Raw genomic sequence first — 13,643 nt, 5'->3', positions numbered from 1 at the left:
TAACTATCAAACAAGGGATGACAGTCAATCCCTCCTTACTGTACTGGTGATTAAGGTACGCCCGTTAATCACTATTCTAATCGAGAAATAATCCTAAGTACACCCGTAAGATTTAATTCTCAATTGCCTTACGTATTAGAGGAGCTCTATTCTAACCAAATAACGCACTATCAGGGTTATTTCATATTAGCTCACGTATCCCCCTGACACAAATCTAATCATGCCAGTTGTCACTAATTCAAGGCAATTAAACAATTATGGATTTAATACCCTAATTAACAATAGATTATCAAGTTAACTAATTATCCGGATCCAAGATAATCAATTAATTAAATAATCATAAGTACTGCAATCAAAGAATATGTGAATACCAATAAATAAAAGGAAAAGAAAAAATTAAATCGATTTCACAATTTCTAGGCGAATCAAAGCATCCGTTGCTCTTAGACTAGAAAAGGGAATTTAACTCATCCCTAATGCAAAAGACCCACAAGAACTCGAAAAGAAAGCATCTGCCATTGACTGGAAAATGGGCAAATTCAATTCAATCGAAGGAATAAAGAAAAGCAAAGTTAGAGAAGATGATTTAATGTCTTCCCTTCATCTCATCATACGAAGGAAGAAAAAGATACTAGAAGCCGAAAAGAAAAGTCAAAGTCTCCAATGTTCTCCTTGACATACTGAATTGAAGCTACTCCTAAGTTAACAAGAGAAAAGTCAAAGGTCTCCAATGTTCTCCTTGACATACTGAATTGAAGCTACTCCTAAGCTAACAAAAGAAAAGTCAAAGAGCAAAAGCTCTCCCAAGGTAGTGCTAATCCTCTGCAATCTCCATTTCGTATCTAAGATTCTAATTAGCCTACTGCTACTGTCCTCCCCCCCCCCCCCCATCAAGCCAAGACTCCAGCTTTTTCTTCTTTTTCAATGTTGTCTTCTCTAAATTACCAAAAAGTTGTTTCAAAAATGTTCCTGGATGACCGCTACTCGACCTCTTTCCTGATGATTGCTCAATTGGCACTTGTTTTAATGTTTTCGATCAACTCTCCCCTGAAATAAATACGAATTGTCAAAAGTGAGTAGAATCTAATAATTAATTCACGTCAAGTCAGTTAATAGAGAAAATTAATAATAAAATAAATGATAAAATTGCAACCTATCAAACATAATCTAATTCAAGAATTGATTCGCACTCTCAACCAGCTGAAGAATACTTACTGATCCCCCTTATTCATTTATCATTCAGTCCTAGTAAATTTTGGGCCTTACTTGCTGGTATGTCCCTTTTGTTTATACAACCTCGTAACTATTAGATTTCTTAGTTAATTTACCATTTCCTAATTTCTAATCTGGTTTGCTGAAGAAATGATGTCACAAAACTTTTCTTTTTTAAACTTTCTTTTGTAGTACGGTTTTGTGTACCGTGAGCATCACAGGTCACCTGTGTAGTATGATGGACGTTACAGGACCATGTGGAAGTTGCCTATGTTCGGATGCACAGATTCATCTCCGGTGCTCAAGGAGCTTGAGGAATGCAAGAAGGAATACCCACATTCTTGGGTCCGAATCATCCTTTGTCTCCAAGTAGATGGGGAAAATTTGATGTTGGAAAATTATTCCTGTGTCAATCTCAAATTATTGATGTTGGAAAATTTTTCCTAGTCTTTGCTGCTCAATGTTCATTTGCCTGGGTAAAATTATATTCTTGCATGAGCAACTGGTAAGGTTTTTCTTTTTTTTCTTTTTAATCATCTTTGGCAAACAGATTTCACTGGCTTTTCTCACAAGTCTTTGAAGAATTTCACCAAAAAAACTGAAACCGATCACTTATTACACTCCGTGATAAAGAAGAAAAGGAGCACTATTTCCTCAGGTGAATCTTTGAATCGGCAGAACTAGCTAGTCTAGCCTAGCGTTATCCTGTTTTAGTCTGTTCTGCATCTAAATTCAGTTGTATTAACCATAAATCAACAACATAAGAACAATTCTACTTCAAAAGAAACGTAAGAACAATTAAGTTACCATACATTCAAACGACTGAATTTTTTATAGAATACCATGGTATAGATTGAACCTAAAAAGCAATCAAAAATTTTCAGATTCACCTAATTTAGCTGCAGCTTCATCCGCCTAATTTAACCTTCACGCTGTTCCCAGATCACGATTTGGCAGCGTCTTGGATTTCGAAGCCAAGTTTGAACGAAATTTGCACCATAACACTAGTGGCCATATATTATTGGTAGAATTAAACAGGAAATAAATGATCAGAAGACTTGGTTGATGCAACAAGCGCAGAGCTAATTCTCCAGGATTTTCTTACGGCGTGGGGGAGCCCTTGATATCCTTCAAATCCCAGATATCATCATCCCACGCGACATCAGAAAAGAATGCATGAGAAGCTTCCCCCATCAGGTCTATGTCCCAGAAAGGTGACCAACAAGTCCCCCATGACAATTGCTCAACAACTGCACAGAAGAAGCATGGCCACTCATCCCGCTCCATCACCATCACCACCTCCTCAGCAACCTCTCCATCAATATCCCTCTTATTCTCTTCTATGTTTACCTTTCCCACCTCGTCTGTTTTCTCCTTGACAACTCTCGGTTTCCCTTTTTTCTTTGTTGCTGTCGTCGTTGAGATTGTCTTCAAGACTCCAAACCCTTCTTGCAATGCTCTTTCTTGCCTCTTCATTTTGGTTTGTTTAGGAACAAAAGCCTGCCCCCCTTATAGTAATAAAGATTCTCATCCACCAAAGTGGGATGTGTGCTAAATTTGATTTCCAATTTCAAGATGTATATATAGGGGAGTTGGAAAGCATCGGTTCGAGAAATTGGCTTGCATGCTGACAAGATCAGTAGCCATTTCATTCGTCCCATTTGAATATTTGATGGCACAATGGCCAACGTAACACCTTTCTTGTACACATACCCATGCATAATGTGATTTCACGAAGAGCAATGCTGCATCATGATTTCACCAAAAAAAAATGCTGCATCATGTACATCCAAGAAATACATTGAACCTATACATTGAGGTCTATAAGTTCTGCAGCTACTGGGTTCGTGGAATTGGTTTTAGAAAGAAAAACAATACTGCATACAGTATATACTTTCTTTTCCAATGTACACCCATGAGAAGTTTGATGATAGTAGTAGCATCTAATTTGACCTACATTTCCATCCTCAACGTTTAATTACCTCGCATCGTTATGATCGACTAATTAGCACGCAATTGGACAAGAGATTAATGCGTCATAGGTACGTGAAACATTACTAGAGGAATAAAATGAGATTCATATATAGTTATCTATATATTTACTACTAGAGTAATAAAATGAGATTCATATTAGTTTAAGCCAAAAATGTTTTAGACTAGTAAATGGACAAAATTACTCCTCGTGAAAATTTCCCACTTCTTTCTTCTTTTTGGAGATAAAGTTTATGTCTTTTCCTTGTATTTCTTTAAGTAATAAACAAAAATTTAGTGCTAATGAGCAAAAAAAATACTCCTAATTGTTTATAACACTAACTAGTTTTATATTATTTTGGGAGGAGTTTTATAGAACCTTTTGGGTACTATACCAATGAGTATCAATTCACCATTAGATGTGTTAAAAGAGATATTAACCATTAGATGATTTTAGGAGTTTAAATTAGTAAATGATGTTAGCAAGAGTTTATTAGATTAGAATCATAAGTATGGTACTCAAAAAGAATAATGGAATTTCCCTATATCTGAATAGAAGATTATTTGAAATATTTATTATAATATTTTTTTGATATATGTGATACGAAAAGTTGATTAAAAATGTAAAATAAATGACTCAAAAATCGTATCTGTGTGATCCAAGTAACATGATAGAATTTAAAATAAATTTAGTATCCAAATGTATTTAACATTAGCGATATAGACTGCTATATGGTGCAAATGGTAAATTGTGAGTTTTTTTTTCTTTTCTTTTCTTTTCTTGTCAGTACTAGTACTTTGTATCTTAGCGGTAGGCACCTGGTTGGTGACATGAATCAGTAGGCGGGAAACGTCGGAAATGAGGCGCCTGGCGGGGCTGCTCTTGAATTACTCAAACGGTGGCACGTTGGGCTTGGTGACGCTGACGCCTGACGAGGGAGCAGCCCTTTTGCCGCTTTAGTGGGAGAGATCTGAGGCAGGAACCTGGTCCTCTTTATGGACTGCAAATGGAGACCGGCTCCTTCCCTTTTGACTTCCCCGCCTTCTGTATCTGACATCACGACCTTTGGAATATTTCTAATGCCAAAAGCTTGCTTCCTCCGTATCCATTAGACCCCAAATTTGTAGCTGGGGTACCAACTTGTCTAATTTAGTTCTTATTTGATAACCTAATCCAGCACTTAAAACGTTAACAGAATTAGATCTTAATATATTCAGATCACTTGACAATAAAAAATTGAACATTTGAATTGTTAAATGGCACTGAATTTTCTGAACAATATTTGCTCCGAAAATTAAGAGAAAACTTATTCACTTATCACTAAATGCGATATGCACTCAAATGTATTAGATTTAATATTTAATAATTTAATGAATTCCAGTTTCAGATTTTAGTTTTATTAAATGCACCCTTAGTGGCAAAATTAGCCAAATACTAGTATTATATTTTGTACATTATTATTAAGTGTAGCCATTTTTAAAAAAAAAAAAGTAATTAATTCAATGGACCTTAACCTCAACCACCTCGACATACTAAGCGCAGCTTGATTGAATTAAAAAAAAAAAAGATTTTTTTGCACATTATTATTAAGTGTAGCTTTTTTAAATCCAAATGGAAAGCAAATCATCCAACTTTGTTTGGAAAGTCATTTTTCACCAAAAATATTTTACATTTTTCTTGAATATATTTTTTGATTATCTTTTAATCTCACATATATTAAATCATTACAGTACATTTTCTGCAAAAACTTCAATTAGGGCTTAAATTCAGCTTATGTTAGTATCAAAAATTGGGCCGAAATGGACAGGTCTAAATTTGAATTATATTGCATCCCGTCTCGAGTCGTTTTATTTTCATGACTATCTAGGAGCTTGTAGACCAAATTTAATTATGCTTACATAGAAACTTGTTAATTGGTTGGCAAGATTTTTATTCTTTTTTTTGTGAGAAACTTAACTCTCTAATTTTTTTTTTCTTCAAATGGCAATCATATTTTATAAATAACTGAAGAGTTACACAGTAAGGGCATCTGCCCTGGCATCATCCTGAGCCCAATGTTCATATACCGTGAGTACATTGAGTTCAGCTTTTGCGGACTCAGCTCGTCTAATTATTACTGGCTCAATAGGCCGCCCACAACAATATTGGCATTTTCGGCGCCAAGTTCCTAGAATACTTTTACGTCGACGATACCCAAAGTTATCCTGCTTGGGCCTCCAATACCAGCAGAAAGAAAAAACAAGAGTTCTCTGCAGACACAATTCTAGTGAAATTTACTCTAATTTTCTTGAACTTGTAATCCTAAATTATCTTGAATTAATCTTTCCTATGCTTACAGTGCATACACTATTTATGCACTGTCAGCGTTAAATTAATGACAAATATGTAAAATTTAAATTTAAAATTTAACTTTTACGCATGTTATAGATCCAACGATGATAATGTATACACTGTCAGTGTATATAAAATTTACGCAATTATTTTATGTTCATTATCCATGTTTCTACTACTGAGGGGTAAATGGTTTGTGTGTGAAGTAAATATGTACAATCGCAACACATTCAACAACTAGTAATTCAAGTTGAGGTCCCAAAGATTAAAGGCTCTGCATTCAAATTTTCCCTAGTATTCATCTATTTCTTAAATTCCATTCTCCCTTGTTTAAAAAAAAAAAAAAAAGTGTTTGGATAGCAAATTATCCCAAATAATATTTCACTTGTATCATAAACACATTTTCTAACTCAACTTTTTATACTTCCAATCACTTTCTTATCTCACATATATCACGTCATTAAAAATGTTACATTAATTATTTCAAATGATATTCTATCCAAACAAACTGATTATTTTACAAAAAAAAAAAGGTAGTTCAACAAAGATGAACCAGTGCTTGATCGTTTAATTCAATAATCTTATTTTTGGTATAATCTCCTCTACTTTTAAAGTAAATTCAAATATAAATGCAGATCGAAAAAAAATAGAACAATGAATGCGGATCTAAAATGAGTAGTTTAAACACCAGGCGATGAATGGGTAAGTTACACAACAAAGGCACATGGGAGGCTTCAAATCCCAGTGTCGGTAAACCAGTTGACTCGTGCTCATCTTCTCGATGGATGGAAGAACATGAGCTCCAATGTTATGACTGATGACTCCTCAAACTTGTAACTTTTGGTTTTTAACCTGTTTTAGCTCATTCATGATCAAGTTCAACTAGTTAGTGCAAATGGATATAATTTTGTATACATTCCAAAGTTATTTCCATTTGATCCCCACACACAAATGGACATAACGTTTGGATATTAAATTTTGTTCAAATAATATTTGACTTGCATTGTAAATAAGTTTTCTAACCTATATTTTTTATATTTTAAATCACTTTTTTTTATCTCATATGCATCACATTATAAAAAATACTATAATAATTATTTCAAATAACACCCTATCCAAACAATTGGAGATCAAAAGTGGAAAGTGAATACTTGCTGAAGATGTTTTCGTCTAATAACTAAGGTAAAAAACGCTAGAATGTTCAGGTTCTTGATTTAAATTCCCTTACTCTTTTTTTACTTTTTTAAATTCCATCCCTCCTGTTTAAAAAAAATTTTCTTTAAATACTTTATGGTCTCAACATGTCGTTAGTGCTGCATTTTTGCTTTCCATCCAATACTGCCACAAGTTGTTCTAGGCTTCTAGCCATTCACTTCTTAAAATCCTTAGCTTCATTATTCTTTCATACCATATGAATATGAAATCTACCTCATATCTGTACACCACTATGAAGATGCTGCTCATGCTAACCGATGTCTGCACCAGATAATTACTATGTTTTGTCCCGCTTGATGCCCTTTTGAGTCCGTTTGAATTATTATATATATTTTTTTTTGGAGTTCTTATAAAATAATATATTATAACGATTTGATATATATGAGATAAAAAATATATTTATAAAAATTTTTTGAAAAAATAATTGTATTCAAAACTCATACCACTACACAATAACTAAGCGTGTTTGGATTGTAAATCATTCTAGATATTTTTACTGTAACACTTTTTTAATATGATATATGTAAAATAAAAAGGTGATTAAAAAATGTATTGATGATGCAAACAGATCAATATATATAAATAGAGTGAAATAATCTTCATTCCAAACATACTAGCGTAGATTATTTTTGTGCACAACATTGTTTGGATTGTGTTTTATTTCCCCAATTTTATCTGCTTACATCATCATTACAATTTCCAATACACCTTTTTATCTTCTTAATTACCTTTTTATCTCACACACATCACATCACAAAAAATGCTACAGTAAAAATATTCCAAATAAAACACGATCCAAACAAACCCATGGCAGCAAAAATTTTGAATTGTGAGGTGTGAATGTGGATACAAAATTCGTAGATGAAAAACCAACTCTTGACATCATGATGTTAATTTAGTTGCCTCCTTTGACTTGAAGCCCCTTCGGAATTTGGAGTTCCCGTACGCCCTATCAAGCGTCCTTTTGACTTTTTACGATTGAAATTCCCATGCTTTCACAGCTGTTTTAAAGCACCTTGGAGACTACACTCATTATATTGGAGCTCCGGAAGAGATCCAATAGCATATTTTCCTTTGAGCACAATCAAGCCACTCCTTTTTTTTTTTTTTTTAACTTTTTCTTGCTTTGGTGAAAGTACAAAAAGATTTTTCTCATTGTCAAATAGAGACCACATCTACTAACATGATTGCACGGTAAAATCTCCGTTCACCTTCTCACCTACTCCCAAGTTACCCACAAGCAAAACCAATTTTGCTTCTCAAATCTCAACAATTGTGTGCCCACCTCCAACTACACCCCACCAAAATTTTCCAGCAACCAAATTCTAGACCTTCTTGAACCACTCGCTACTCTTTGGAACGAAATTTACACGGACGCGATGACCTGGGAGTGGTTAGCAGGCGACATCTCAGAAATCAAGTCGGAACGGTGAAAAGACAACAAATTTCTGCTATCCATCCATGCACCCTCTCCATGACCCGCCCACCAGCCTCAGTAAAATCCCCTTCGCGTGGCAATTAAGCAAAGGCATCGGCATCATCATCATCATATACCCATCATCATCATATACCCATCATCATCAGCAAACGTGACAGTAAAACCAGACATCATCATCATGGACCATCCAAACCGATTGAAAATGAAAACAGAAGAGCTTAAAAACAAAAAAAAGGAAAGAACGAGGAGGAATCATTGCCGGAAGAAAATTATATATTTATAACATATATATATATATATATTTACAAAGTGAATGGACTACATAGACGACTCGATAACACCCACAACACTTGGTTTTTACAGATTCTCATCAGAAAACCGCCCTTGGAAATTCTCAAAACGACCCCAAAATGGACAACGAATTTTTTTGGTAGCAATCAAATTCAAACCCTCTCATCATCTCCTCAATACTTACATCACCATGATCAAGAGGGCTCTACCCCTCCAGATCACTGATCTTCTCTTATCTAAAAGCAGACCTTCATAAAATTACTCCTACAGATGGACCCTTTTGGTTAATAACAACTCAGATCTTATACTTACAAAAAAAAAAAAAAGGAAAGGAAACCAGACGCATTAACAATATACACTTGCAGACCCTTTTTCAAACATATTTACACTAGACCAAAAAAGGATCTAACGACCTCTCGTTCACTTCCTCAATTCTTGATTTCGTGAAACTCTTCAAAATTCTTCTCTTCACCTGCTATTGCTGCTGCTGCTGCTGATGATGCTAATCAATAGTAGTAGAAGTATTCCAAACTTTGCTCTCTAATATGTACTTTCTCAAATATCTTTTTTGCTTTTGGATACTCGATCTGGGATGAATTGGACTTGTTCAGGGAAAACAAATTCTTATTATCTAAGCCAGAGCAGGGATGCTGCAATTCCTGCGATCCCTGTCCAGGCAATCAAACCCCTCAATTCTCACAGCCGGATTGTTGCCAAAATTCGCCCGGACGCACCCGCCGGCTTTCCTGGCGGATGAGGACGGGGACGATGCCAAACCGGAGGGAATCGGAATCGCACGAGGGGAAACTGGGGTGACCCTTTCATCACCAAATCGAGCATCCTGAATTAATGGGTTAGATACTCTGCTCGGCGGAGACCCACTAAAAAATGGGGGCGACGAGGCTGCCTGTGTACACGATGATTGTTCCGTGCCATAACCACCCTGTCCAAAAACAAGAAACTCTCATTTCAGTAAAAACATGAATCTAATGATCCAAATTTGGGATTAGGTTTAATTAACTAACTTCAGAAGTCTGATAAAAAAAATGATCCTAATTTTGCGACAGTAAACTTGCCGATGCTAAACAATTTAATCATCTAGCCCACCCTCGACCACCTAAACAGCTAGAAAGCTTACCTATATGCAACTAACAACCAAAACCTAGGAGTCTTAGATCAGTTGCAGGGTAGAAAACTAAAATTCAGAAAAAAGCACACACCTTTGCAAGGATGATATCCAACAACTCAGCTCCAGCTTTTGCATCACAAACCTCCTGCTGATGGCTGTAAAAGTTTCCACCACAGATAATAAGCCCATCATAAATTAATCTTCAAAATCATACCCAAATTGGGAAAAAAAAAACTTGATAAAGAACTCAGGTAATTTTCCTGTATTGTACAAATACAAAAGGGGGTCCATGTTCCTCAGATAATTACCTCACATGCCATCGAAGAGGTCTGATAGGGTCAGCCATAGCCGGATTAAGGCCTCCAACTCGCCTTGGTTTAGGGCAAACAACAGTTTCCCTCTCCCTCTCTCTCCCATGAGTGGTGAAATCTGGAACAATTGAACTTGGGACAGAGATGGTGACAGAGGCTCTCCTCTCCTCATAGGCAGCAAAACCGTTTTGCTTCATTTTCTCTTTTCTTCCTTGAGATTTTGGATTTTTTTTTTGGTTATGAAAAAGAATCGCCACACCTGTTCCAAAAGCCACATGAATTAGATGCTTACTGAAGATAAGAGGGGGATTAGAAGACAAATATCCCAAGAGACACAGCTCAATAGGGAATCTCCAAGTAAACAATTAAGAATTAAAGAAGTAATTTTGACGTAAAAATGTAAGTTTTTGAGATCAGCATGGATCTGGTCAAAGTGGGAGCTGAATAGCCGGCTGCTGAGGAATTTTTGACTTGTAGGTAAAAACAAAAAACATGGCAATTTTCGGAGATCAAGCAAATCTGGATTAATCGATAAATTCAAAGGTAACTCAATATTTCAGATCCGTTCCAGAGATTTCTAAAACTTATTTTTTATATTCACCAGAGAAGATAATTTTTGAGGTTCCTAAGGATTTCACCTCGTTCTAAACAGAAGAGAAAACGAAATATATCCTTGATTTCAAATAGAAACCTACTTTTTTTGGTAGCTGAAAAAAAATCTCTTCTCAGATCCGTTAAATTTCAACTACTATTACCAAAGAAAACACAACAATTGACCCAAATCTTACAACACAGCACAAAAGATATATTAGAACAAAGGGTCATAAAAAAATTATGAAAACCCAGAAAAATCATCGCAAAGTTGAAGTCGAAACTTGGGCAAGAAAACTTTTTTGACCTCAAAAACATTTCTTCCGACGTCTAAGCTAAAAAAGCTCAAAATTTTGAGCTGAAAATGGAAAAGCCGGAAGAGATCTAAGCTAAAGACATAGAAGAAAGGGGGGATTTGAGAAGAGAAAGAAAGAAGAATTGCCGGTTACCTGAGCGAGCTGTACAAAATTGTTAAGGAGGTATATTTTCCCCTCCTCTATCTATTGTTACAGGAGGATACTTCAAACAAGAGGGGAACACAAGGAGGAGAGAGGAGAAAGAAGAGAGTCGGTCTTGCCTTGGACAAGAGAAAAGAAGGCTCACAAAGGAAGCAGTCCATCAGATTTATACACATGGATGACAGAAAGAGTCAGAAAAAAGAAAAAGGATATTTTTCTTTAAATATTAAAAAAAATTTTATAAGTCATGTGGAGGGAAGGTGTGGGACAGTGGGAGTGGGAGGCAACTACTGCACACCATGTCTAAAGTATTCTACTAACTTATTTCAAATTTTTCAGCAGTACATGCTGTTTCAAATTTTATTTTGCAAGTATACTCCTTTAAGTTTGTAATAATTTGGAAACCTCTTTCCATCTTTATTTTTTTAACTAATGCCCATCTTCTTGCCTTTCAAGCAAATCCTTGAACGAATGGATAAAAACGTTCATAGTATGAAACAATATATATTAATGACAGAGGGATCGAATACAAGTAACTTGCACAGCTAGGATCGTTCATTTTTTTCTAAAGGTATCATATCATGCACAAAACTCGCACAATTAGTTCAAATTCCTAAAAAGAGAAAAATGAATGCTAGAGTGTGATTACATGAGTTTGTGAAGAAAAAGTGCTAGAGTGTACTAATTTGATTTTTGTAGTGATTATGAAAATCTTTTCCATCCTTGTAATTTGTTGACAAAACTCTTGTTTGGAAAATATACAGTGTGTTTAGATAGTAGATTATTTGGAATATTTTTTTTAAAAAAAAATTGCAGTGATATATATATATATATATGATGCAAGCAAAAGATGATTGAAAAATGTATTATCAAAATGAAATTTTTACAAATAAATAACTATCCAAACAAACCAATAATGAAATAGAAACACGTGATTAGTTCTTTCTTTTAAGGGAATATTTTGAAATATTCCATTGTGGCAACGACTATTGCCTCAGAAGTCACTTGTATGTACGTAGGGTTCTTTTATTGTTGGGATGTTTTGGGAAAATTTTCTTTTGCTAATCTAGATTAGGATGTGATATATCAACTTGTAATTATTCTAATTGAAAGAATAGTTAAATTGGATCCAACTTATGTAGTATATTATTATTCATAGTGTAAGAAAGTTTTTCTTATAAGAAAAAGACGTAATTAATGCGGTTCACTAGTGAAGTACCTAGTAAATTTATTACCTTGGCTCTGCTATTTAGTCAACCTACTCTTTTAGTTTCCTTATGCTTTATGCATGTATTTTTCTTTCCTTTAAGGATGGCAAAATTGACTTTTTGTAAGTGCGCACCATGCTCTTTCAGCTTTGTTTGGATTGTGATTTATTTGCCAAAATATATTTGTTTACATTATCATTACAATTTTCAACACACATTTTTATCTTCCCAATTACCTTTTTATCTCACATACATCACATCACAAAAAGTGCTACAGTAAAAATATCTCTAATAATTCACAATCCAAACAAAAGTATTAATTGGCTCTTGCTAATTGTTACTAGTGTGTGACAAGGGGAAAAAAAAAAAGGGACATCAAATGCTGAAGAAAATTAATCATACAACAATAAATCGAGTCATTTGAAAGAATTTCGCAAGGTAGTCTTTTCCTCTATTAGATTTTTTTACCACTTGCTTATTCCTTAATTGTATATGTAATCATCATGTTTACAGTCTCGTCTTTCCAAATATTTATATTGCATTTTCTTTGAAGGTTTTGGAAACAATCAAGAGACCAGTGTAATGTGGTGTTGTGTGCAAAGATTGGTCTTCTTCGAGTTTGGCACCACAATAAAAAGCTATTTCCAATTTTTGTAGAAACACTTCTTTTACAAAAAATAATTTGTAAATGAGCAGGCATTTTGTTTAGATTTAGATTTTTCTCTCCAAATTCATAAAATCCCTTCTTCACTGTTTATTTGTGCTGCACATTTATTGCCAATCTTGTTCAAAGCAAACTTTTGATGATATGTGCCTCTACCCCGTTATTTGCTTTGAAACTTGATCCCTTGAAAACATGACCCAGTATCTGGGGGCGTACTATAAAGGACTACCATGCAATAATAACATAATGCAGTACAAATCACAGGCATACAAATTTAAAGTTAGAAATTTTGATTTAACCAGATGAGTTTATGGCAATCAAACCAGATGAGTTTATGGCATCAAGAGATTTTCCTTCTAAAAATGTATACAGGCATATGATTTGCCAATTGTATATATGATAAGTTTGTTGGGTTGACTCGTACTTATAGAATTGGCATCTACTTTTAGACCATTTTAGCAAATATACAGTTGCATGTCAAATACTTATTATGGCTATCATGACATGTTACCTAAATATATAAATGATGTCATATTAAAGACTTTAGTTGTTAAAATACATTACGTATATAAACAGGTACTGGCAGATCAAAGATGTGGTTGCAGTGATACACTACTTAAGTAAACAAATAATGGCCTCTAAAGATTGTGATTGTTGTAATAAGCTAAGACATCGTAATTACTGTAATATGCTACGAGATTGTAATTGTTAATATATGCTAAGTAAGAGAGGGGAGAAAAATGTAAGAGATGAGAAATGGATCATTCTGATTAAAATCTTTCATGACATGCAAATCCAATTAAATGCACAATTACAACAACAT

The 13,643-nt window shown here is 34.5% G+C and overlaps 1 protein-coding gene and 1 long non-coding RNA gene across 2 annotated transcripts; both read right to left on the bottom strand.

Annotated features, from left to right (window-relative positions):
- Positions 1-646: 646 nt before the first annotated feature.
- On the bottom strand, positions 647-3,170 carry LOC140017059 (uncharacterized). The gene is made up of 2 exons (XR_011823366.1): positions 2,103-3,170; positions 647-1,047 (listed from the first exon to the last, which is right to left on the bottom strand). It is a non-coding gene; the product is annotated as an uncharacterized lncRNA (long non-coding RNA).
- A 5,253-nt stretch (positions 3,171-8,423) lies between these two features.
- LOC113717044 (uncharacterized) lies at positions 8,424-11,087 on the bottom strand. Its single transcript, XM_027241691.2, has 4 exons — positions 10,940-11,087; positions 9,897-10,158; positions 9,680-9,743; positions 8,424-9,402 (listed from the first exon to the last, which is right to left on the bottom strand). Exons 2-4 carry the CDS (start codon positions 10,094-10,096, stop codon positions 9,091-9,093), a joined length of 576 nt encoding a protein of 191 aa, XP_027097492.1. The 5' UTR covers positions 10,097-10,158; positions 10,940-11,087; the 3' UTR covers positions 8,424-9,090.
- Between the last annotated feature and the right edge of the window lie 2,556 nt (positions 11,088-13,643).

This window comes from Coffea arabica, chromosome 11c (genome assembly GCF_036785885.1).
Source record: "Coffea arabica cultivar ET-39 chromosome 11c, Coffea Arabica ET-39 HiFi, whole genome shotgun sequence".
Classification (NCBI taxonomy): Eukaryota; Viridiplantae; Streptophyta; class Magnoliopsida; order Gentianales; family Rubiaceae; genus Coffea; species Coffea arabica.
The sequence above is the reverse complement of the archived record's forward strand: the minus strand, read 5'-3'. Positions and strand labels throughout refer to the sequence as shown.